Genomic DNA, 27,158 nt, shown 5'->3' with positions numbered 1-27,158 from the left:
TATTATTTATTATTAATTTGTTCCGTTCCATTTGTTTAGATGCGGCATTAGTTATTCCAGATAATTTGTAACTTCGGATAAATTCGTATTCGTTATGTTCAATAACAGCCAAATTTGAAAGGAAATTACAATACCTATAATTTATTAGTTAGTAATAGTTAAGTTATTATTAGTTAGTTATTCTTTTGAATTTTTGGATTTTCTGTTCTTCTTATCGAATTTTGAAATTTACGAATTGCGATCATAACGAAAAACACGTAAAAACAAATGAAATGAAAAAGAACAAATTTTTCGGCAGTGCACATGTCTATTTGATAAAACTACTAGTTTAAATAGAATGACAAAAAAAAAAGCCTTGAAATTATATTGACATGTTAAAGTTTAGGTTGCTTTCACATTGCTCCGAGCAAAAAAAAAAAAAAAAACACAAAACACGAGATAAATGTAGTTGTGCTGAATGCAATCATCATTTTTAGAGAGGAGATGAATACAGAACCCGTATTGAAAAATTAATACATTTTCTGCTTCTTTCATTTTTCCATAGAGGGCTCCGAGAAATCACAGATCTGTCAAGGTTTCGCATGTTAAAATATTTGTGGCTTAATCATAACAAGGTACAAATAAAAATGTAGAAATACAAAGTACTTATAATTTTATAATTTTGTTTTGGATGGTGTAGGGAAGAGTTACAGCCTCTGTCAGGTTTTTATTGACCACGTGTGAAAACTCTAATTACGATGCCAAACCAAAATCGTTTTCCTTTTCTATCTATCTTTTCCCCCCTCTGTTTTCACCTGGTGATCTGGCCAGTAACAGACTTCCTGAATTAAAGTGCTCCCACTCTGGATGAAGGAGCACAGGGGGCACAGCAGACATCAGCATTGTCAGTCTGGGGGGGAGGGGAGTGTTAGATGTTCTAGCAGATTTCAATACACTAACATATTAAAGCCAAATTCCAGCTCACACTTTAACCACTTTCCGCTTCCAGTGCTGGGAGGGCATCAATAGACGTCCTCCCCTGATCGCTGCTCGCACGCCCCACTGTGATCAGAGTCCTTCGGACTTGGCTGATCACAGAACATTTATAAATAGACCCCATACTAAAGGAAATAATGGTCAGAGACTGGAGACATGCTGCAGAAGTCAACGAGAGACCAGGAAATATTACCTAAGGCTTGTAGAGTTCACTGTTATTTGCAATTCAGTGCTCCCGCTATAGGCTGCTAAGGTCCAAGGGCCACACATCGAATATCACAGGGCTTCACATGGCCCTCTGGCCGCAGGTTGGGCGTCAGGGCTCTAACCCACCGAGGACCCGCAATAAAAGATGGTATCCGACACTCAGTACAACAGCTCACTTTACTGTACAGATCATGATACATCCACAAGTCAGCAAGGGAATGAAATTTAAAGAGTAAAAAATAATCCCGCAGCTCCTCCAACAGATTAGTGGGTGATCCAGCCAGGAACATGCAAATGAAACAGTAGCAGGGAACAGGGATTACAAACTTGTATTACATTCACCATGCAGAGAGATGAGGTGTCAGCATGGCAAGATGGAACCAAAGGATCGATGTGATCAGTATGCCCAGGACTAAGCACAAAGCCTTCCTGAAGATGATGACATCAGCAGCATCTGCGGCTGCTCTTTATGCTCGTCCACACAGTATTGCATTAAATTTATCAATGTAGTAAAAATTACAAAGCTGCATATTATGTATATTTTATATCTACCTAGAGTTGTACTTTAGCACCCAAAACTCTAATGTGAGTGGGAACCAGTGGTGGCCCATCCATAGGGGGCGCAGGGGCACCGCCCCCCTAAGTTAGTCACTTTAGGTGTGTACGGGGCGCCGGACACACAGCTGTCTATGGGAAGCTTGATTGTGGCTGACATGCTTCATTGGCTTTCTTTGGGGAGTCCCCGGGGCTCAAAGCAATGCAACCCAAACACTCCCCCACTCTAGAATAAATCAGCCTGTGGGGTATGGCACCTTCTGCAGAGCAGCGCCATCACTTCTGGTTCCCCCTGGCACTAGATGGAACGCAAGGCATAAGTGACGCCTGCTCTCCAAGTCTCAGCCGGACTGGTAAGCACCGGTGGTGGCGTAATTGAACAACTTGCGCCTGCGATATGGGATGGGCACTCAAACTGGGCAGTCACTGCTGAAACAACTTCTGGATGCTGCTAGACACAGGAAGGGAAGAGTGGTTGGTTGGGCTTAGTTAATGGACATGTCTGACACTCTGACTGTGTTAGCTGGTGGTGGACTTCAGACTGGGCACAAGGAGCGGCCAGTCATGCTGTCCCTGACTGACTCCCAGTCCCTGTGTGTTGCTGCTGGCTGTGCTGCATCACTGGGAACCCCTCATAATGGCACAGCAAGTGTCCAGACCTGGGAACTAAGCACAGGGATGGTGGAAACCCCTCATAATGGCACATTGGGTGTCCAGACCCAGGAACTAAGCACGGGGATGGTGGGAACCCCTCATAATGGAACAGCAGGCGTGCAAACCTAGGAACTAAGAACAGGGATGGTGGAAACCCCTCGTAATGGCACATTGGGTGTCCAGACCCAGGAACTAAGCACAGGGATGGTGGAATTCCCCTCAGGTTTTATTGTATATAAGTTGTTGTTTGTAAGATTTTCAATAAACAAAATTAACCCCTCATAATGGCACAGCAGGTGTACAAACCCGGGAACTAAGAACAGGGATGGTGGGAACCCCTCATAATGGCACAGCGGGTGTCCAGACCTGGGAACTCAGCACAGGGATGGTGGGAAACTGCCATTCCGCTCCTTGACAGTGAGGTGTGAGGTTGCTAGTTCCTTTGCTCCTGTGCTTCCAGAGACCAGGGACTAGAGTTGCTCCTCTGCCCCAGGAGTGATGCAGGATCCTGGGGAGGACCCTGGTGGAGGCCCCCTGGATAGGCCTCAGCCTATGGACGACACTAGGCCTGGCCCAAGGAAAGATGAGTCCCTGTCTGCCTTTAGACGGAGGGTTATTGAAACGTTGAAGCGGATTGAGAAGGAAGAGGAGAAGTTGGTAGCTTTGAAAAACAAATTTAAAAGGAAAAAGCAGATTTATGCCAAAGTGTTCAGCAAGAAAAGACCGGCTCTGAGGCCTGAGCTGAAAGATCTGGAACAAGCTCTGCGGAAGCAGAAAGAACTGGTGAGTTCTCTGAAGGAGAATAGTGGAGCATTTAAAGAAAAATATAAGAATGAAGAAAGATTCAGCTAAATGAGAAGAGGAGCCGCTTCCTGCATGGAGGGTGAGGAGACCAGTGAGGAGATGCAGGTACAGACAGCAGAGAGTGAGAAAGTGGGCCCGGAGGATGAGCCCAGCTCTTCAACACCTCAGACATCTGCTGAGCCCTCAATGGTGGAGGCCTCTGTCCCCTTCACTCCCCAGCAATGTGGAACATCTGAGCAGGAGGTTGAAGATTCTGCCATGCTGGATTTCATCAATAAACTTGAATACACTCCAGGTGTGGCTTCCCAGGATGATGAGGAAAAGATGGACGCCGTTCCTAGCCCTGTGGAAGAAAGACCTGTGGAGAGACAAGGTGCAGGTACAGTGTGTGTGCAGGATGATGGTGTGAACTTTAATGACAATGTGCTTGCTGAGGGTTGTAGTGCTGCAGGAAGTCAGCCCATAGACAATGTACAACATGCAATAACATCTGCTAATAACTGTCAGCTTCAGTATGCAGAGAGGTCCATGGACAATACAGAGACTTTGCCTGGACCAGGCACAGCGGCTGTTCCTGTGAATGGTGGAGGAGATGCTGGGTGCAGTAGTGCTACAACTTTCCAGGAGTCTGCAGCAACCATGACTGTGATTGATCCCAGGAGAAAAACTGTGTGTTCAGAGGAGGGGGAGGGTCCTGCCTCTAATCAGAAGACTGCTATCCCAGCTGATTCAGACTCTCTGCCAGCAGGTTTGAATGTGTTTAAGGACAAGACTGCAAATGCTGCTGCTGTAAGAAAAACTTATGCTGGTGTTGCTGCTACAGGATCTGGGAAGGGGCAGCAAGCAGGGAAGGAGCATGAAAATGTTGTATCTTCCTCCATGTTTAAAAGGAGGAATGCTGTGAAAATAAAATGGGAAGGCGGTGGAATCCCCCCACATAGGAGGACAGTGGTGGATAAGATTCTACAGATGGGGTTTACACCCACAGATATCTTCGCCCTGATCAGTCCGGCAGGTTCCTATGAATATGATTTGTCCTTTATCTGTCCGGAGTCTTTGGACATATTTTGGGAGAAGTATGAACACGTGTGTAGGGGCCTGCCGGACTGGAAAGGGCTCATCCCAAAGCTTGTTTCACGCCAGCCCCTCATTAAAATGGTCACAATTTTGGTCCGCAATGAGTCCATACCACAAGGGGATTTATCTGTATGGTTGAGGAGGTATGGAGACGTCCTGAGCCCTCTAAAAAAGATTGTAAATGATCGGGGAATATGGACGGGGGGATGGTCTGTGCAGCTAAAATTAAAGGTTGTTGATAATGTCATCCAGCATCTGCCATCCTCAGCTTTCCTGGGGAGGGACAGGCTGACCATCTTCTATCCAGGCCAGCCAAAGCTCTGCAATAAGTGTGGTGATAAAGGACATCTTGCATCCTCCTGTCCAGTGATGAAGTGCTCTTTGTGTCAGGGTATGGGACATTTGGCGAAGGATTGTAATATTATCAGGTGCAATCTGTGCAATGCGGTGGGACATCCTTACAGTCAGTGTACTGAGGCAATGCACAACAATCCTGAGCTCATGAGAGAGTTCTTCCGCCTGGACATGGAGGATGCTCGGAGCTCAGCAGCTGGGGTGCCTGTGAGTCCATCTGAGTCTGTGCCAATACCTAATGTGTCTCTCCAATCTGTGGTGCCCCAGTCTGTGCCAATACCTAATGTGTCTCCCCAGTCTGTGCGTTTACCTAGTGTGCCCGTGTCTTCTGTAGGCAAGGTATCAGTTGCCAAAAATGTGTCCAATCCTTCTGTGTCTTCTAAAATTGCAGAGGCAGCAAGAGGTGCTGAGGCAGGTGCGTCTGGTGTGGTGCCAATCCCCCTCCCCTGACGCTGCAGGGTTTCTATTGAGGATCGTGGGGTGCAGAGGAGTGGGGAGGATGGTGGAGAGGCTGGCCTGGTGGTAGATAAGTGAAAGGGGAGTGGGGGGGGGGGCTGAAGGGGAGGATAGGGGTGGGAAGGCTGTTGAGTCTGGTTTGTCTAAGGATGATATGGAGTGGCTGGAGGATAGGAGGAGGAGGGGCAAAAGAAGGAAAAAAGGGGTTTCAGTTACCTTAAATCCTAAACTTTTGCCTTTAGAAAATAAGTTTAAGGTCCTGTCTGATGATGATGATGAATGGGACTCATTGAGTTCTGCATCCTCTATGGATGATGAGTGCCAGGGTGCAATGAAGCGCGCTGGTTCTCTAGGAAGAGGGAGTAGTCAGGCTAAGAAACGGCTGCCTCAACTACCCTAATGGCAGTTCCCACTCCGTTAAAAGTGGCAACCATTAATGTTGCCAGCTTAAGATCAGTAAGTGCTCGTCATATGGCCTTATTTTTGCTCAGCGAGTTTGAAGCTGACATTTTGTTTTTGCAAGAAACCCATCTGAGTAGTCTGGCCGATATACATCTGGCAAAGAAGGAGTGGAGACGTGGTCCCTCATTTTGGTCTCTTGCGCCCGAGCCTTACAGCGGAGTTGCAATCCTTTTTTCTGGTATGGTAACGTGCCGGCGGGTAATTGAGGTAGAGATAGGGAGATGCATGGTCTTAGACGTCTCTGTGAAGGGGCAGGACTTGCGCCTGATTAACATCTATGGTCCCCAGACGAAGTGGGACAGGAAATGCCTCTTTACAAAGATTAAGCCTTTTCTTTTTACGGCCCAGCAGGTTATCTTTGGAGGTGATTTCAACACCATTAGAGATAAGCTGGGCTATGACACCCTTTTTCTTAATGCGATAGTTAGGTAAGCAGGTCTGGTAGATGCGCACATTAAGCGCTGCCCAGACAGCACGGGGTTCACTTTTCAGCGAGGTAATAGTCAGAGTAGGATAGATAGGTTTTTTTTAAAGGGAGACTCCGCTTTTTCGGCACCTGTGTGTCGGGCAGTGGAGTTTTTTGATCACTGTATTCTATCTGTGACTCTGAATGCCCCAAGCATGCCACCTAGGGGGAGGGGTATCTGGAGATTGAATTCGGCCCTCCTGGAAGACGAGAGAGTAACACAATCCTTTGAGGATTTTTTTCAAGCACAGGTAACGATCCTAGACTTTTGCAACAGCAAGTCAGAATGGTGGGAGCTTGTTAAACAGCGGACTGTTGGGCTTTTCAAGGCCATAGGAAGAAAGAAGCAGCAAGATAAGTATATCACCTACCAGCGTTTGCGGAGGAAACTTGACCGCCTTGTTTCGAATGGAGGAGATTCTGGGGCGATCTCTGAGGTGAAGCTCCTCCTTAGGAGACATCAATATGACCGGCACGCCTCTTTGGTTCAGGAGAGGGATTACGGGAAATACCATTCGCCTGACCCTTACCAGAACTGTAAACAGAGCGTAGCAGTTAAGACGGTCAATGGCCTGAGGGACAGTACGGGCTCTCTGACGAAGTCTAGGTCAGGGATCCTGGAGGTTGTCAGGTCATACTATGCCGATCTCCTGGGAGGAAGGAACCTTGATCGGACAAGGATGTTGGGTTTTTTGGACTCTACACCAGGACTGGAAAGTAATGTTCCTTTGATGAATTTGACAGATGAAATCACTGCAGATGAGATAATCCAGGCTATTGATAAACTAGCCATCAAGAAAACGCCAGGGCCAGATGGTCTGACAGCCGAGTTCTATAAATGTTTTAAGACGATTATGGCTCCCTACCTTGCAGAGGTTTTTAATGGCTGTTTGAATGAGGGTTCTCTCCCTCCCTCCATGAGGCAATCTGCAGTGATCCTTCTGTCAAAGGGTAAAGATCCTTCGATGATTGGGAATTGGCGCCCCATTAGCCTTCTTAATGTCGATAGAAAGATACTGGCAAAGATTTTCTTCTGGCGATTATCACCAGTTGCAGGCAGTTTGTTATACCGCCACCAGCACTGTTCAGTCCAAGGTAGAAGCACTTTCTCAGCAGTGTTAGCTGTCCAGGAGGCCTTGGAGCGTTGTAGGGCTGCTGGTTGGGGTAAATTTTTGCTGACATTGGATCAGGCTAAGGCCTTTGATCGGGTTAATCATAAGTACTTGTGGCTCCTTCTTGACAAATATGGCCTGGAGGGGGGTTTCATTGATTGGCTCAAGATTTTGTACAAAGGGGCTGAAAGCTTTCCTCTGGTTAATGGTTGGGTTGGGCAGCCCTTTGCGGTCGGCTCGGGTGTGCATCAGGGGTGTCCATTGAGTCCTCTGCTATATGTGTTTGCAATCGACCCCTTCATTAGAAGGCTAGAGAGTGGACCTTTGTGTGGGGTACCTTTGGGCATCGCTGGTGAGCCTCCTTTGAAGGTTGTGGCCTATGCTGATGATGTTTCTGTTTTTATCTCTGGGACTGCGGAGGCGCAGGAGGTGGTCTCAGTGATAGGGCAGTATGCAGAGGCATCAGGTTCAAAGGTCAACCAGGACAAGTGTGAAGCTTTCTGGATGGGTGTGGAAGGTGAAAGCTTTGTTCTCCCGGATGACTTCCCGGAGCCCCCCAAAAAAATTAGAGTTCTAGGCATTGAATTCGGCCCAGGTGACTATGGTCATACAAATTGGGTGAACAAATAGTGTGATCAAATAGCAGCGCTAAAAACCTAAAACAAATTATTATTTTTTTGTGATTGCTCAATGTGATACCTAAAAATAGCAATGTGTGCCCAAAACAAATGAACCAAAAATTGTTTCTAATAAACATCCATCGTGCAGTCCATTTGTGTAATAATCCAAAATTAGAAAGTTCAATATATAAAGTCCAAAATATAAGTGATAACGTAGTGAAATAATGGTGACAATATCAAAAGTATGATCTTCAGTGATGATATCTTCCACCACACCGCTGTGAATGTGACTTCCACTCCCCTTCAGCGAGCAAACTCACCAGCTTTTTTTGCCTTACACTCTCGTGTTCGGCTTGCAGGCTTTTCCCACACAGTAGGGGCAAAGTGATAACCTCCAATCAATTTCCGTATAGTTAACCGCAGTATATAAGCAAATGCTCTCTCCACATGAAAGAAAGGAAAAGCGAACCAATAGTGCAGTAACGTAACACACTTTAATAAAAAATAACACTCTCCTTCACCATAAAACTCACATTTTCCAATTTTCAATAACGCATATAAGCACAGCAAACATGGTCATCACCAACAGCACTTCAAACGGTAACCTGGACATATGGTGGTCACGGCGGACCCAGGTGATTTGGTGAATGCAGATACTCTCACCCGTTCCCTGGAGCTTCCCGTAGCCACTTCCCCGCTCACTCGTATGGCGCCGCCTGTCACAGCGTCCTACGTCAAGCTTCCTCAATTGCCGTATAGCCACGCCCCGACATGTTTCGTCACACCGGACTTATTCATGGGATTCCCATGAATAAGTCCGGTGTGACGAAACATGTCGGGGGTTACCGTTTGAAGTGCTGTTGGTGATGACCATGTTTGCTGTGCTTATTTGCGTTATTGAAAATTGGAAAATGTGAGTTTTATGGTGAAGGAGAGTGTTATTTTTATTAAAGTGTGTTACGTTACTGCACTATTGGTTCGCTTTTCCTTTCTTTCATGTGGAGAGAGCATTTGCTTATATACTGCGGATAACTATACGGAAATTGATTGGAGGTTATCACTTTGCCCCTACTGTGTGGGAAAAGCCTGCAAGCCGAACACGAGAGTGTAAGGCAAAAAAAGCTGGTGAGTTTGCTCGCTGAAGGGGAGTGGAAGTCACATTCACAGCGGTGTGGTGGAAGATATCATCACTGAAGATCATACTTTTGATATTGTCACCATTATTTCACTACGTTATCACTTATATTTTGGACTTTATATATTGAACTTTCTAATTTTGGATTATTACACAAATGGACTGCACGATGGATGTTTATTAGAAACAATTTTTGGTTCATTTGTTTTGGGCACACATTGCTATTTTTAGGTATCACATTGAGCAATCACAAAAAAATAATAATTTGTTTTAGGTTTTTAGCGCTGCTATTTGATCACACTATTGGTGAGGGCAATTATATAGTGTATCATTTATTTTATATCACATGAGTTTGTAATTTTAAGCAGCTGCTTAGAGTGAGGGGCTTATCCCATAAGCGCAGTGTTTGGCACACAGAAAGGGGCGGATCATCTGTGTACCTCATCAGCAATAAATTGGGTGAACAGGCTGGAGAATGCCGATGCCAAAGTGGCAAGCTGGAAAGGTTGGCAGCTTTCCTTGAGGGAAAAGGTTGATCTGATCAAGACTTACCTCATTCCGAATTTTCTGTATGTCAGTTTTGTTTGCATTTTGCCAGTTTCTCTCTATACCAGGATCTATAGTTGTTTCTTCCAGCTGTTATGGGGGGAACAGAATAAACCTTGTCAAAAGGAATGTGACTTACCTTCCTAGGCGGGAGGGTGGTCTAGGGATGGTCAACCCTGTAGTCTTTTTCTCTCTGATGTTTGTGAAGTACAATCTTGGTAACATGTTGGCAGAGAGACCGCCTGGGTGGGTTGGTATTTTCCAGTCCTGGTTTAGGCCCTTTCTGCGAGACTGGGAAAATGGTGGAAAGATTGGATCTCAGGGCGGTGCTCTGGGCTCTGAGGCTTTGACCAGATCCTGAGACGAGCAGACAAAAATGATGATGGAAAACTGTCCTTTGAAGAATTCAAGGCTTACTTTGCTGATGGAATCCTAAGTGCAGAGGAGCTAAGCGAGCTTTTCCACACCATCGACACCCACAAAACTGAGAGCCCTCCCTTTCTTTTTTCCCATGATGACTACACTATACTGAGAGCTGAGCCTCCTTGGGGATCCATCCATTTCCATCACAGTCCTTGACGTCCTTCCAGTCTTTACCCTCATCCCTGGGAGTTCCGGACTAGCAGGATCTCAATGCCCATCTAGACCCTCTGTAATGGGGGGTCATGGGGTTCTGGTAAGCGGCCAGGCTCCCTCTTTTGGTGGTGGACCCACACATTTATGACCTTACATACTCTGAATCACCTGGGACTGTCTATCATCTTTTGGGTTTCCTCCCATATGGACCTTCATGACCTACTCCCTGGTTTACATTCATCACACATGGACTCATTTTGAAGTTTGATTGCACTGTTTGTGTTATATTACCGCACTGCTCACCAGAGGGGCTTATGTATTTCCTTATACTTTCTTACATTGTGCGTGGTACAGTTTGGTACAACATTTAATTCATGTATATATTGTACTTTCTTTGGTGTGGCACTCTTTAGCCACATATTCACTAGTTTGCTAAGCGCGAGTCAATATTTTTTCTCTGGGAAAATGGTGGGCCAGTGAAAAGCCTGAGGGTCAAGCATGAACAGCTCCCGGCTTATGTTGCCCCGTGTTTGAAAATGCTTCGGCAGTGGCAAGTAACAGCAGGAGAAGTCAAATCTCTTCCAAGGAAACTTCTTGAGAAGCGGATCATGAGCTCTGCTTTTTGCGAGCCACTGGCCTTGAGGGATTGCCCAAGCCTGGTTTTGGGGGTGGGTTTGCGATTGATTAATTTGGAGAGAATCCCAATGAAGTTTAGGGATCAGGCTTGGCTTGCCTTTCATGGAAAACTATATGTGAAGGGCAACTTGAAGTTTCTTTCCATGAGTGATCGGGGCTGCCCGAGAGTGGAGTGTGGAGGAGTGGTGGAGTCCATGGATCACTTTCTACTTCAATGCCCTTTTAATATAGAGGTGTACAAGAGGGTTGGGAGGGCTCTGAGTATACCCTTCCTCCCCCATATGAGTTATGCAGAGTGGGTGTATGGGGCATTCCAGACTCGTCGGGATTATGATTTGGAAACACTTTTTTTAGTTAGTCTAGTAGTCCGTTATTTCACGTGGAGTGCACGGTGTCAGGTATCCTTATGGAGTAAAATCCTCCCTGTGGAAGTGGTGGTGCGGGACATTCTGGGTGAGGTTGGGAAGATTCGGGGTCTTGAGAAAGGCAGGTGGCAGCAGGAGGCCTGGATAAGGGCGTGGAGGAATATCAGGACTCTGTAGCTGCTGCCTGTTGATCTCGGGGTGTGCGGCTTTTCTTTGTATTCTTGATTCACTCCCCTAGATTTTCAAGATGAAATATATTTTTGATAAAAGGCTACATGCATGGTGACGGTGATGTTTCTTAGTCTGGCTCTTCCGTAGGGATTGTGTTGTGCGCAAATTTGGTTTGTACCATTTATGTTCTTGTTTTGTATTATCAAATTCAATTATTTTGTAAATATGTTTTATTTATTTATTATGGTTTTATTGTATATAAGTTGTTGTTTGTAAGATTTTCAATAAACAAAATTAACCCCTCATAATGGCACAGCAGGTGTACAAACCTGGGAACTAAGAACAGGGATGGTGGAGACCCCTCGAAATGGCACCGCAGGTGTCCAGACCTGGGAATTGAGCACATGGATGGTGGGAACCCCTCCTAATGCACACAGCAGCCAGCAGGTGTACAGACCTCAGTTTGTTTGCGCTCCTCCCCAAATTTTCAAGCACCAGCCGCCATTGGTGGGAACAGAGTTGAGATCTGTGGCCGGGTATTCTCAGCACTGGAGTGCATAAGAAATATGTAGAGCTGTCAATAAACTCAGCCTACCTAGCTCCGGACAATGCTGGGTACATCGGCTGTTTTGAGCACACAGAATCTGGTGCAGCTCTGCATAGTAACCTGCTTCTAACTTCAGCTTTGACAATAAGCCCCCCCGTTCACATCAGCGCGATTGGACAGGCCAAATCGCATGTCAATTCGCAGCCTATTGCCGGCAATAGGAGCGTCCCAATGGGTGCGACGCCGACTTTGCAGCGCCGCACTGATTTCCAAAAATAGTTCCCGCACTACTTTTGGCGACTTCGGGGGAGATTTCAATAGACATCTGTGCATGAACCCGCCCGGATGTCTCTTAAGTCGCCCCTGAAGTCGGACTGAAATGTGGCTTTGAAATCGTGTGAGTTCAGATGAACTTGCATGATTTCAAAGCCGTGTTCAGTGTGAACGAGGGCTAAAACCTAGAAGCTGATTGGTTACTATGCTCAGCTGTACCAGAGTCTATGTGCACCAGTTTTATTAAATCGGCCCCAATATGTGGTTAAATGTTTACATATCTTCCATGATTTTTAGAACCTTGATTACTTTATGTTTCAGATATCCAGGGTAAACTTTTTAAGCACTAATTTCCGTCTGTCTGAGCTCCACCTCGACCACAATGAACTCTGCGATATAACAGGTAAAAGCTGAAAAATCTGCTCTGTTTATTTCTTGCTGCACATTTCTCAGAACTGCAGTACCAGCCCTCCTTATAGAATGAAGCTAAGAAAAGTAATAATTTGAAGAGAATAATTTGTAGCAGCAGCCCTGCACACATACAGTGCCTTGCAAAAGTATTCACACCCCTTGACATTTTCCACATTTTGTCATGTTGTAACCAAAAACATAAATGTATTTTATTGGGATTTTATGTGATAGACCAACACAAAGTGGCACATAATTGTGAAGTGGAAGGAAAATGATAAATGGTTTTCAATTTTTTTTTTACAAATAAATATCTAAAAAGTGTGGTGTGCGTTTGTATTCAGCCCCCTTTACTTTGATACCCCTAACTAAAATCTAGTGGAATCAATTCCCTTCAGAAGTTACCTAATTAGTAAATAGAGTCCACCTGTGTGTAATTTAATCTCAGGATAAATACAGCTGTTCTGTGAAGTCCTCAGAAGTTTGTTAGAGAACCTTAGTGGACAAACGGCATCATGAAGGCCAAGGAACACACCAGACAGGTCAGGGATAAAGTTGTGGAGAAGTTTAACGCAGAGTTAGGTTATAAAAGAAATATCCCAAGCTTTGAACATCTCACGGAGCTCTGTTCATTCCATCATCTGAAAATGGAAAGAGTATGGCACAACTGCAAACCTACCAAGACATGGCCGTCCACCTAAACTGACAGTCTGGGCAAGAAGAACATTCATCAGAGAAGCGGCCAAGAGGCCCATGGTAACTCTGGAGGAGCTGCAGAGATCCACAGCTCAGGTGGGAAAATCTGTCCACAGGACAACTATTAGTCGTGCTCTCCACAAATCTGCTCTTTATGGAAGAGTGGCAAGAAGGAAGCCATTGTTGAAAGAAAGCTGTAAGAAGTCCCATTTGCAGTTTGTGAGAAGCCATGTGGAGGACACAGCAAACATGTGGAAGAAGGTGCTCTGGTCAGATGAGACCAAAATTGAACTTTTTGGCCTATAAGCAAAACGCTATATGTGGCAGAAAACTAACACTGCACATCACCCCGAACACACCATCCCCACTGTGAAACATGGTGGTGGCAATATCATGTTGTGGGGATGCTTTTCTTCAGCAGGGACAGGGAAGCTGGTCAGAGTTGATGTGAAGATGGATGGAGCCAAATACAGGACAATATTAGAAGAAAACCTGTTAGTCTGCAAATGACTTAAGACTGGGGCGGAGGTTCACCTTCCAGCAGGACAACAACCCTAAACATACAGCCAGAGCTACAATGGAATGGTTTAGATCAAAGCATATTCATGTGTTAGAATGGCCCAGTCACAGTCCAGACCTCAATCCAATTGAGAATCTGTGGCAAGACTTGAAAATTGCTGTTCACAGACGGTCTCCATCCAATCTGACAGAGCTTGAGATATTTTGCAAAAATGTCCCTCTCTAGATGTGCAAAGCTGGTAGAGACATCCCCAAAAAGACTTGCAGCTGTAATTGCAGTGAAAGGCGGTTCTACAAAGTATTGACTGAATACAAGTACATGCCACACTTTTAAGAAATTTATTTGTAAAAAATGTTGAAAACCATTTATCATTTTTCTTCCACTTCACAATTATGTGCCACTTTGTGTTGGTCTATCAAGATATACATTGCCTTTGTTCCATCATGGCTGACACATGACCCTAATAAGTCGGGGAAATAGGGTGCTTTGTGCCTTCTAATAATTTGGCTGCAGGAGACAGAAGTGAAATCTCTTCCTCTGTGATTTAGACCCCATTCACACAGGGACGACTTGTCAGGCGACCTAGTCGCCTGACAAGTCGCCTCCCGTTCTGTACTATGGAGCCGTTCTAAGGGGAGCAACGCAAGTCGCTCCGACTTAGAAAAAGGTTCCTGTACGACTTCGGGGGCGACTTGGGGCGACTTGCATAGACTTCTATGCAGAAGTCGTTTTGCAAGTCGCCCGGGCATTCGTTTGCAGGTTGCCTCGCTGAGGCGACCTGCAAGTCGTGTTGCCCCTGTGTGAATGGGGTCTCAGTCCTCATCTTTTATTTCCTGTCTCTTGCCTTCCCTTTGATTCCTTCTTGTCATGGGCTTAGATGGATCTGTACAAGGCAGGGGATCGAACGTCTGTCCCAGATCTCTTCAGATGTGTGAAGGATATTTCTGAAGACAATGATTTAACTAGAGGAGAGACATAACTTCACACAGGGAAGCATTTCCAAAGGAAAAAAAAATCTGGCTTCTTCTATAAAGATCACAGACAAATTCCGGACTAAAATAGAGCAAAGCGGATATCGGGGTAAAAGGGAGGTCATTGTGTTATACGAAAGAAGTCCCAATCTGTGTGTGACCCGTCCTTTCATGGGCGCACAGCGATCAGAGTAGGCTGGGGAGAAAAGTGCTAGATGATGCTTTAAGTCCTACAGCAGGGATATGCAATTAGCGGACCTTCAGCTGTTGCAGAACTACAAGTCCCATGAGGCATAGCAAGACTCTGACAGCCACAAGCATGACACCCAGAGGCAGAGGCATGATGGGACTTGTAGTTTTGAAACAGCTGGAGGTCCGCTAACTGCATATCCCTATCCTACAGCCAGGAAATGAGGCGGGGCTCTATCTGACTTGCTGCAGATTATAGTGCACATTATGAGAAGCTCACAGTGTGCAATGTAATCCGAGTAAGTCATTTTAGTACAGGGGAGGAACCTGTACAACTGTGCAAGTCTGAAAGGATGGCTGGAGTTCAGCTTTAAATAACATTACCCAGCTCCATCTGTTAATTGATAAAAGGGTTCTAGTTCCAGTTTAAGCCGGTGCTATGACCGCTGCCTTGGGTTTTTCGTGTCAGGGTGGCTCCTTTCTTTTGCAGCATTCAGTGAAGCCACCCTGGCATTCAGGGACTGAAGTTGTGTCTCCCTATACTGTGTGCATCAGTAGAAACACATCCCTAGGATGGCAAAGTACTCCCCTGCAAGTCTGGAAATTCAGGGAAGCAGCACTAAGGTCTGGTACACACTAAGGTCTGGTACACACTAAGGTCAGATTCACATTGAATCGTATGACAATGGAAAAGACATTGCATCCAATGGCGCCTGTTCACATCAATTGAGCACAGCTGTGATGTGACCTTGGGGAAGAGTCCTGTGCACATTTGGTGCAATGCAGTGTGATTTTGTGGCCCATAGATTCAATGCAAACACATCAAAAGCGCATCTACATGTCGTCTTTTCTTTTTTATGCAATTTTGTGTGCAATTTGTGCTGGTTGTTTGGAGCCAGGACAGGCCGGCGTCCTAACAACCAGTGACTCAGCTCCGTTGTGAGCAGCAGGGATGAGTCATCGGTTGTTAAGGAGCCCATACCCGCCAGCGTCCTAACAATGATGAGTCAACCCTGCTGTCAGTGGGAGATTCCCTGCTGACAACAGAATGTAAACAAAACAGCTGGTATGGGGATCTCCCTGCAATCCATACTAGGCCTTTCGAGTCTGGTATGGACTTTAAGGGGGACTCCACACCCAAACAATAATAATGCGTAGGGTCCCCCCAAAATCCATACCAGACCGAACCTTATCCGAGCTTGCAGGCCAGGAAAGGAAGGGGGCGAGTAAATGCCCCCCCTCCCTAACTATACCAGGCTACATGCCCAATATGGGGAGGTGATCCCCCCCCCAGAAAAGCACCTTGTCCCCAATTTGATGAAGACAAGGGCCCCTTCCCCACATCCCTGGCCCGGTGGTTGTGGGGTGCAGGGGATAGTTTATCGGAATCTGGAAGCAGGTGCCGGCTTTTTAACAACCAATAACTCATCCCTGCTAGCTGAAAGCAGGGATGAGTCATCGGTTGTTAAGGAGCCGGTACCCGCCGGTGTCCTAACAACGATGAGTCATCCCTGCTGTCAGTGGGAGATTCCCTGCTGACAGCAGAATGTAAACAAAACAGCTGGAATGGGGATCTCCCTGCAATCCATACCAGGCCCTTCGAGTCTAGTATGGATTTTAAGGAGGACTCCACACCCAAACAATAATAATGCGTAGGGTCCCCCCAAAATCCATACCAGACCGAACCTTATCTGAGCTTGCAGGCCAGGAAAGGAATGCCCCCCCCTCCCTAACTATACCAGGCTACATTCCCTCAATATGGGGAGGTTATCCCCCCCCCCAGCAAAGCACCTTGTCCCCATTTTGGTGAAGACAAGGGCCTCTTCCCCACATCCCTGGCCCGGTGGTTGTGGGGTGTAGGGGATAGTTTATCGGAATAATCCACCTGGATGCACAAAGTACTTGTGACGATATGTACGGTTTTACTAACACATGTCAAAGTTGCAAAATTGTACTTAGGCATTAACATTTATTTTATACTTAGGTGTGAAAGGGGTTAAATTCCTTTTATCATGTGGGATTTTCTTTATTTTGTGCACCTGCTGTATGCCTACTGTACCTGCAGTTTTTCCAGCAAAAGAGCATTGTGGGGAGGAAAGTAAAAGCTGTAGCCATGTTAATATAGTAGCTGCAGGTATGTCATTAGGGTTGCCACCTCATCCCTTTAAACCCGAACACATATTAAAGGGGTTGTAGAGGTCGTGTTTTTTCACCTTAACGCATCCTATGCATTAAGGTGAAAAAACACCTGGCAGTCACCAGTCCCCCCCCCCCTCGTTTTACTTACCTGAGTCCCTTCATCTCCTCGGCGGGGACGCGCTGTCCTTCTCTCTGCCCGGAGTTCTCGGCTCTTGATTGGATAGATTGATAGCGGTACAGCCATTGGCTCCCACTGCTGTCAATCAAATCCAATGACCCGGGGATGTGGCCGAGTCCAGAATTCGTGTCTATGGGCACAAATGCTGGACTCGGGAGCGCGCCCGCAAGGTAACCCCCCCCCCCCCCGGGAGAGCGCTTCTCCTAGGGGGTTATCTGATGCAGGGAAGAGGCGTGAGAGCCACGGGGGGGCCCCAGAAGAGGATGTTCGGGGCCACTCTGTGCAAAACGAACTACACAGTGGAGGTAAGTATGATATGTATGTTATTTTAAAAAAAAAACTTTACAATCACTTACAATCCTTTACAATGACAGGTTCTGTGGCTGATTACGGTGGTAATTAAATTCTCTTTGTGCCTTATCTGCATTAAATTAGCTTCAGAACCTGTGTAACTATTATGTTTTCGGTTTTAAAGGGATAAGGTGGAAACCCTTTATGTGATGTCCGTGGCTCCGGCCTATGTTGACATCATTCTCCTGCCCCCAGTTGCTCCATGTATTCATTTCCTGTGATCCTCTCCTTGGCAGCCAGCAGACTCTCTTCATTCGGAGATGTGACTTGTCCCTTTTTATTTATCTCCAGGTTCTCTGAAGCATTTATCCTCGTTGCACACGCTGATGCTGAATGATAACCGCCTGACCCAGCTGCAGGCCTCTGTACAAGAACTGAAACGGATGACCAACCTCCGAGTCCTAAGTAATCACTAAACGCATCAACCAGACAGCTCCCTCTCACAATAAATCAAGCTTAATAATAGTTCTGAACTATCACCCCACACTCCAGGCTCCCTCCGTGTCCAGGATCCCTGACAGCTGTCAGTCACTACAGGATGGAAATCCCTGTGAGAGAAGCATCAGACGGAAGCTGCCATAGTTCTGGAGCCACGACATCCTACCCGGTAGAGTGTCAGGATACCTGTCCAGAACCTGTCGTGCAGCCTGGGAATGAGAAAATGGCAGCTTCCAGAGAATACTTCTCACACAGGTACATTAACCACTTGCTTACTGGGCACCAAAACCCCCCCTCCTGCCCAGACCAATTTTCAGCTTTTAGCGCCGTCACGCGGTCATACAACACTGTACACAAATTACATTTTTATTATTTTTTCCCCACAAATAGAGCTTTCTTTTGGTGGTATTTGATCACCTCTGGGTTTTTTATTTTTTGTTAAAAAAGACCGAATTAAAAAAAAAAAAAAATACAAAACCGTTTCATATGTTGTTAATAAATTTTGCAAACAGGTCATTTTTCTCCTTTATTGATGTATGCTGATGAGGCTGCACTGATGGGCACCGATAGCCTGCATTGATGGGCACTGATAAGCACTAATGGGTGGCACTACTGGGCACTGATGAGGTGGCACTGGTGGGCACTGATAGGTGGCATTGGTGGCCACTGAGAGGTGGCACTGATGGGCGGCACTGAAGGGCATTGATAGGTGGCCATGAAGGGCACTAATAGGTGGTACTGATAGCTGGCACTGATGGGCAGCAATGAAGGGCATTGATAGGTGGCCATGAAGGGCACTAATAGGTGGTACTGATAGCTGGCACTGATGGGCAGCAATGAAGGGCATTGATAGGTGGCCATGAAGGGCACTAATAGGTGGTACTGATGGGTGGCAGTGATGGGCACTGATGGACCTTGCTTTGTGCACTGGTGCTCAGTCATGTTAGTACAGGAAGGGGCCATCCCCAAACTGTTCCCACACAGTTGGGAGCATGAAATTGTCCAAAATGTCTTGGTTTGCTGACACCTTAAGAGTTCCCTTCACAGGAACTAAGGGGCCCAGACCAACCCCTGAAAAACAACCCCACACCATAATCCCCTCTCCACCAAATGATGCGGACCAGTGCACAAAGTAAGGTCCATAAAGACATGGATGAGAGAGTTGGGGTGGGGGAACTTGACTGGCCTGCCCAGAGTCCTGACCTCAACCCCATAGAACACCTTTGGGATGAATTAGAGTGGAGACTGTGAGCCAGGCCTTCTGGTCCAACATCAGTGCCTGACCTCACAAATGCTCTTCTGGAAGAATGGTCAAACATTCCCATAGACACACTCCTAAACCTTGTGGACGGCCTTCCCAGAAGAGTTGAAGCTGTTATAGCTGCAAAGGGTGGGCCAACTCAATATTGAACCCTACGGACTAAGACTGGGATGACATTAAAGTTCATGTGTGTGTAAAGGCAGGCGTCCCAATACTTTTGGTAATATAGTGTATGTGAACTGAGCCTTATCTTGTGACAGTCTATTCTTTCATGGGAGAAATATGGGATCATCTATTTCTGATTTTCTGAACATTATCTGTGCTAGAAGAGCTGCATTAGGGGGAAGGGGAAACACTGGGGGTCTAATAGATCCCCAATGTCTTCATAAAGAGTACCTGTCTCCTTCCCATACTATCACATAGGGGACTTGTTAGCCCCCTTGTGATAGCAATTATTTAAAAAATTCAAAAAGTATATATGTTTTTTTTTTTTTTTTTAAAGCACCCTCATCATGCCATATAAAAAAGCACAGCGTAGGGTGAGCACATGTATGGAAACATAATTTACAGCACACGTGAGGTATTGTCATGAATGTCAAAATGATAGTATTAATTATAACTGATAAATTGTAAAGGCTCCTAAAGTGGTTTTAAACCATGAAATATGAACAAAGTATATCCCTCTATAGTGTCTGCTTGTCTCAATCAAGAGTACTAAGTGTCATTTCTGCCTTTAGTAGTAACCTCTAGCTCTGCTGATCCCCCACTCAGTAGTAACCCCCAGCCCTGCTGATCCCCTATTCAGTAACCCCCAGCCCTGCTGATCCCCTATTCAGTAACCCTCAGCTCTGCTGATCCCCCTACTCAGTCGTAACCCCCAGCTCTGCCGATCCCTCGCTAAGTCGTAACCTCCAGCTCTGCTGATACCCCACTCAGTAGTAACCCCCAGTTTTGCTGATCACCTGCTTAGTAGTAACCCCCAGCTCTGCTGAACCTCTGGTTTGCTGATCTTCCTCTCTCTCTGGTCCCCGCTCACCTCCTGCTATATTGCTCCCATGCTGCACAGCATGTAAAAATCTCATCATGTAAAATCTGCTAGTTTCTCCTGCTCTGGTCCCCCAGCTCTGCTGATCCTTTGCTGCTCAGTCCTCACTCTCCAATTCACCTTCTGCTATAGGGGTCCCGTGTTGCACACCATGTGTGTCGTCTGCTAGTTGCTCCAGTCCTGACCCTGCTCACCTTCTTGCTGCTCCGCGCTGCACACCTGATGTAATGTCTGCACCAGACACTACAATATATATAGAATATATACACATGAACCATAGGTGACTGCTGATGACGTCTTTCTGAATCACTTGTTGGTTTCCCAGTGCATCCTGGGATATCTCATACCTGAAATACTGTACCTCCAAAACAAAACTAAAGCCGAGTAAAAGCCTCTCGGAAGCTTCAGGTGCTGTTAGCGAGCATGGTCATAGACTTCTATGGAGACTTTGGAGATGCTTTAAAGCACCAAGAAAGTGACGTGGGGTATGATTTTTGAAGCAAAGCAAACACAACGTGTGAACAGGACTGGAAGGTAGATGTTTTATTTAGTGACAGGAGCTTTGATTGACATTCAGAGTGCTCTAACACCTACCCACCCAACCTATAGCAAAATGATGACTGGTGGCCCTCCCATTCTGAATGGACGTCATATGATGTCCTTCAGAACAAGCCACTCATGCCCGCCCCACGCAGCACAGCGATCGGTAGTACGGTGTGACGCTACAAAACACCGCATTTCAGATCATATTAACGAGCTTATGACGTAGGCTCTTTACCATGTGATCAGCTGTGTCCAATCACAGTGTAACTAGGAAGTGCCGGTTATCAGCACTGGCTCTCCTGACAAGGGGGATCTGCATTGATAATCAGTGCAGTGATTATCAGTTCAGCTCCATCAGTGGTGCCCACCAGTGATGCCAATCAATGGTCATTAGTGATGCCTGTCAGTGCCTTCTCATCAATGATGAGAGTGCCTATCAGTGCCTATAAAGGCTGTCCATCAGTGCCGGTGTTCCGTCAGATTAGGCGACCCGTCAAAAGTTGTAACGGAAGTGACGTTCCATCACGGCCATCTTGGTGCACCCCGCACTCAGCCACAGTAAGCCTACAGTCTGAAGTTGCCAACTGGACATCTTTTTACACCCACCAAAATCTTGCATTTCACACTTATTTTTACCACTAAACTGAGCTTTATATCATGAAATAGAGTATTTAGAAGTCCGTGACACTGTTTTGATGTTGAATTTTAAAAGCAGCTGTGTTCTGTCAGATTAGCAAACGTGTGAGATCAGCAGGCTTGACGATGCTTTTAAAATTCAACATCAAAACAGTGTCACGGACTTCTAAACACTGTATTTCATGATATAAGCTCAGTTTAGTGGTAAAAATAAGTGTGAAATGCAAGATTTCGGTGGGTGTAAGAAGGTGTCTGCTTGGCAGCTTCAGACTGTAGGCTTACTGCGGCTGAGTGCGGGGTGTACCAAGATGGAACGCCACTTCCTTTACAACATTTGACGGGTCGCCTAATCTGACGGTACACCAGCTATCAATGCCCATCAGTGCTGCATATTAGTGCCTCCTCATCAGTGCCGCCTCATCAGTGCCCGTGAGTGTCGCCTCATCAGTGCCCATTAGTGCCACGTCGGTCAGTGCCGCCTCATCAGTGCAGCCTCATCAGTGTCCTTCAGTGCAGCTTCATCAGTGTCCGTCAGTGCCGCCTCATTAGTGCCACGCCATCAGTGCCTGTCAGTACCACGCCATCAGTGCCTGTCAGTGCAGCCTCATCAGTGCCACCTCATCAGTGACCGTCAGTGCAGCCTTACCTCATCAGTGCCACCTCATCAGTGCCCATCAGTCCCACCCCATCAGTGCAGCCTCATCAGTGAAGAAGAAAACGTATTTACAACATTTTAGTCAGTGCCACCTCATGAGTGCCCATCAGTGCAGCCTCACCTCATCAGTGCCGCCCCATCAGTGCCGCCCCGTTAGTGCCCGTCAGTGCCGCCTCATCAGTGCCCGTCAGTGCAGCCTCATCAGTGACCGTCAGTGCCGCCCCATCAGTGCCTGTCAGTGCTGCCCCATCAGTGCCCCTCAGTGCCGCTCCATCAGTGCCTGTCAGTGCAGCCTCATCAGTGCCAGTCAGTGCCACCTCATGAGTGCCCATCAGTGCAGCCTCACCTCATCAGTGCCGCCTCATCCATGCCTGTCAGTGCCACCCCATCAGTGCAGCCTCATCAGCGCACATCAGTGAAGGAGAAAACGTATTTACAAAATTTTATAACAGAAACAAAGAAAAACTTTTTTTTTTTTCTAAATGTTCGGTCTTTTTTTATTTGTTTAGCAAAAAATAAAAAACCCCGTGGTAAATAAATACCACCAAAAGAAAGCATGAACGCGCAATTGTCATTCAATTTGCAACAGCACTGAAAGCTGGAACATGGCCTGGGCAGGAAGGGGGTGGAAGTGCCCGGTACTGAAGTGGTTAAAGAAGCGTGTCCAATGCCACATTTTGAAGCCAGTGTAAACAAGGCCTAAATGGATACAGGGCTGCATTATTTGGGACTTTTCTATCTGCTTTTAGTTCACGGTTTAATCACTTTTGCCTTTTTTTTGCCTTGCAGACTTATTTCACAACCCTCTACAGCAAGACTCAGGCTATCGGGCTTACGTCGTCCAGCACCTTCCGTCAGTCGAGCTCCTCGATCGGCAACGTAAGTGCGGCCGCGACTCCTGCATTTAATCCCGCCGTTATAACAAAAGCTTCTTTCTTGCTGGATGGAAATCTGCCACACGATAAAAAAAAATCCCCACATGCGTTCTAAACCGAAACAGATTTTCCCTCCCCGCAGTTCAAATGTTTTGGCCTTGCTGTAACTTTATGAAGTCGGTGACACAGACCAGTCCACAAATTAAGTTGGATTTGTAAAAACGAGACTGCTGAAAATCCTGTTGAGCCCCCGGAGCTGCTTTGTGTTGTTTAGGCTCGTGTGTCAGGGAATTTACATCTGTCTGTTGGCGTTACGCGAGCGCAGGCTCTCCGCACGACACCTACCAATACTCCGGGCTCTGCGATATAACACAGCCGGGGAAATCTGTTATTTTTGTGCAGAGACAGGAAATAAAGTAGCTGCGAATTTATTTTCTGAAAATTAAAAAGAGGTAAAGCTGGCCACACGCATCTTCATGCAGAGAGCGTATAAAACAAAAATGACTGCGACTATGGCGCCGCCGGACCCCCAAATTAGGGTAAAGCTAAATAGGAAACTGAAAGGAGTTCAAAAAACAATCCAAAAAAACTCTGCTGGAAATGGTTGCTTTTCTCCTGGACCAGGTTTTGAATATACCTATTAAACACACACTATATTACCAAAAGTATTGGGACGCCTGCCTTTACATGCACATGAACTTTAATGGCATCCCAGTCTTATGCCGCGTACACATGACAGGTTTTTCCGACAACAAAATCCATGTTTTTTTTTTTTTTCCCGACGGATGTTGGCTCAAACTTGTCTTGCATACACACGGTCACACAAGTCTTGTTGGAAATTCCCTAAAGTTAAGAACGCGGTGATGTACAAGACGTACGACGAGCCGAGAAAAATGAAGTTCAATAGCCAGTGCGGCTCTTCTGCTTGATTCCGAGCATGCGTGGAACTTTGTGCGTCGGAATTGTGTACACACGATCGGAATTTGCGCGAACGGATTTTGTTGTCAGAAAATTTGAGATCCAGATCTCAAATTTTGTGTGTCGGAAATTCCAATGGAAAATGTCCGATGGAGCCTACACACGGTCGGAATTTCCAACAACAAGCTCCCATCGCACATTTTCCTTCGGAAAATCCTATCGTGTGTACAGGGCATTAGTCCGTAGGGTTCAATATTGAGTTGGCCCACCCTTTGCAGCTATAACAGCTTCAACTCTTCTGAGAAGGCCGTCCACAAGGTTTAGGAGTGTGTCTATGGGAATGTTTGACCATTCTTACAGAAGCGCATTTGTGAGATCAGGCACTGATGTTGGACAAGAAGGTCTGGCTCACAGTCTCCGCTCTAATTCATCCCAAAGGTGTTCTATCGGGTCTGTGCAGGCCAGTCTAGTTCCTCCACCCCAAACTCGCTCATCCATGGACCTTGCTTTGTGCACTGGTGCGCAGTCATGTTAGAATAGGAAGGGGCCATCCCCAAACTGTTCTCACCAAGTTGGGAGCATGAAATTGTCCAAAATCTCTTGGTATTCTGACGCCTTAAGGGTTCCCTTTACTGGAATTAAGGGACCAAGCCCAACCCCTAAAAAACAGCCCCACACCATAAACCCTCCACCAAATGATTTAGACCGGTGCACAAGGCAAGGTCCATAAAGACATGGATGAGCGATTTTGAGGTGGAGGAACTTGACTGGCCTGCACAGAGTCCTGACCTCAACCCGATAGAACACCTTTGGGATGAATTAGAGCGGTGTCAGAAACCATGAAATCAGACCGAGACAGAAGTAAAGTTAAATCACACTTGTTTATTAATAAAAGTAAATAGAACAAACATAGTCAAAACATAGCCAAAGTTTGGTAACCGGGACGCATAGTTAGACAAGGCAAACATCAGGGAGCCGGAGATGAGCGTAGTAAAACAGCAAGCAGGATCTGGAGCCAGAAGGGATGTCAGCCAAGCAAGTCTTTAACAGGAACGCAGGAGATGCCAGCACGTGTACACCCTCAACCAACCTGTCAGAAACCATGAAATCAGACCGAGACAGAAGTACAGTTAAATCACACTTGTTTAATAAAGTAAAAAGAACAAATGTAGTCAAAACATAGTCAAAGTTCAGTAACCGGAACGGATAGTCAGCCAAGCCAGAAGTCAGGGATCAATGTAGCGGAACAGCGAGCAGGATCTGGAGCCCGAAGGGATGTCAACAAAGCAAGTCTTTAAACAGGAATGCAGGAGATAGGCTCTGTGATGTTGACCAAGGCGAAGGCAGAGATCCTCTGGGTTGTTAAGTAGGCAGGACTGACGAGCAAGATATAATCAACAGCTGAGTAACTGTGGAGAGATGGGAGCTGGCAATTAGCGGACAGCTGAGCGGCCAGCTCAGAGAAGGAAGGGCTGAGCCCAGCCCTGACAAGTGGAGACTGCGAGCCAGGCCTTCTCGTCCAACATCAGTGCCTGACCTCACAAATGCTCTTCTGGAAGAATGGTCAAACATTCCCATAGACACACTCCTAAACCTTGTGGACGGCCTTCCCAGAAGAGTTGAAGCTGTTATAGCTGCAAAGGGTGGGCCAACTCAATATTGAACCCTCCGGACTAAGACTGGGATTCCAGTAAAGTTCATGTGCGTGTAAAGACAGGTGTCCCAATACTTTTGGTAATATAGCGTATCAGAATAAATGAGAGAGGACGTCGCCATCTAAGTGTAAGCTGTTTAATAATGTGCGTGCTCGGCTTTCGGGGGTTATACCTGCAGCTGCGGGCATCATCCCAGTACCATTGTTTAGAGCCGGCGATCGGCTATCCGAATATAACAACCGATGCGGCTAAAAGCCCCCCCTCCCGCCGCTCTTACCGGGCCTCCCGTTCGATCGGGAGGCCCGGTGACCAATCGGCTGCCTCCAGCGGCTGGGGGCGGGCTGGAACTAAGTTGTGGGCGGCTTCATTCCAGCCTCCTAATTGTAAATGCGGAAGCGACGTCATGACGTCACTTCCCGTTTACTCAGCTGACAATGGCGCCGGTTTTAAAAAAATAAACAGTATTCAGAATCGCCGTTTTCGGCGATCTGAATACTTTGAAGTGCAAAGGAGGGATCGGGGGTCTTTTAGACCCCCCATCCCTCCATAAAGAGTACCTGTCACCACCTATTACTGTCATGTTTACATTCCTTGTGACAGCAATAAAAGTCATCAAAAAAAATTTTTTTTTTAAAACACAATTTATAATTATAAATATATTATTTTAACTTGTAATCACCAAATTTCAAAAATAGGCATAGTCATGAAAGGGTTAAGATAAAAGCAGAGTATAGTAATGCCCTCACTGTATAATGGATACATTCAGCATGTCATCAATGTGGGACAAGGTAATCTATGCTCTTTGACGCAGAGATCGGCGGGCAAGCTGAAGAAGCCAAGAAGAATTTCTTCCGGCTTGATAAAGGTGCGGTGGGTAAATCGCACAACCCCGCCCCCCCCATTCCAAGCGATGGCTTCCCTGCATCACGGCGGCCATGCGTCTCCTCCTCGGCCAATAGGATCGCTTCTTTTAGCCAATCAGGAAACGGGTCTCGACCCGCTTCCTGATTGGCCAGGAGGAGAAGAATCATTGTGACAATAGCAAATATTCATTCGATATTGTCACACAACTGGGTGGGCTGGGGGCGCAGTGCTCTGCACTCCAAGCCCTCCCCTTTTTGAAGCCTATCAGAACCTCAGGCTCTAATCATGTGCTTGAAAAAAAAAACCCATTGGAATCCATGTGTCCGGCGCCCCACATGTAGAATAGTGGGGGGACGCATTGATATGGGCGGGGGGGGGGCTGGCGGCGACCCTGCGACCTGCATTATGGGCCACCACTGGTCAGCAGGGAGCTGTACAAAGCTTCATGAAAACATCACATCCCTCTGCCTCAGTACTCCCCTCGAGAGACCCCCCAGCCCTGGGAGAAGTTATGTGAATCTCAGTCTGGCGGAGTGGTCTATTGCATGCAGACTACTCTAGGTAACGCCCACATGTTATGTTGAGCCTCAGTGATTGAAAGAACTGAAATCAAATGAGTGAAAAGGGCGGACCAGTGACAGTTCGGCTGGGGAGGAAAGACCTAGATGATGCTGGACGTCCTCCAGCCAGGAAACGAAGGGGGCTCTGACCTTGATGCACCTTCTGATGCACACTGTGAGAAACTCGGTGTGCAGTGAAACCAGGGTAAGTCATTTCATTAGAGAGGAAGCCTGTACAACTGAGCAAGACTAAAAGGGATGATGG

At 46.5% G+C, this 27,158-nt stretch overlaps 1 protein-coding gene across 1 annotated transcript in view; it reads left to right on the top strand.

The window, feature by feature from the left end:
* LRRC72 (leucine rich repeat containing 72) overlaps window positions 1-27,158 on the top strand; it is a 59,342-nt gene that overhangs the window by 10,527 nt on the left and 21,657 nt on the right. Inside the window, exons 3-6 of the mRNA XM_073629515.1 lie at window positions 545-614; window positions 12,313-12,394; window positions 17,735-17,848; window positions 22,811-22,900. Of these exons, the coding sequence (XP_073485616.1) occupies window positions 545-614; window positions 12,313-12,394; window positions 17,735-17,848; window positions 22,811-22,900 (356 nt within the window). The remainder of the gene's footprint in view (window positions 1-544; window positions 615-12,312; window positions 12,395-17,734; window positions 17,849-22,810; window positions 22,901-27,158) is intronic.

This window comes from Aquarana catesbeiana, linkage group LG05, assembly GCF_042186555.1.
Source record: "Aquarana catesbeiana isolate 2022-GZ linkage group LG05, ASM4218655v1, whole genome shotgun sequence".
In the NCBI taxonomy this organism is placed as follows: domain Eukaryota; kingdom Metazoa; phylum Chordata; class Amphibia; order Anura; family Ranidae; genus Aquarana; species Aquarana catesbeiana.
Note: the sequence above shows the minus strand (reverse complement) of the source record. Positions and strands in the feature narration are given on the sequence as shown.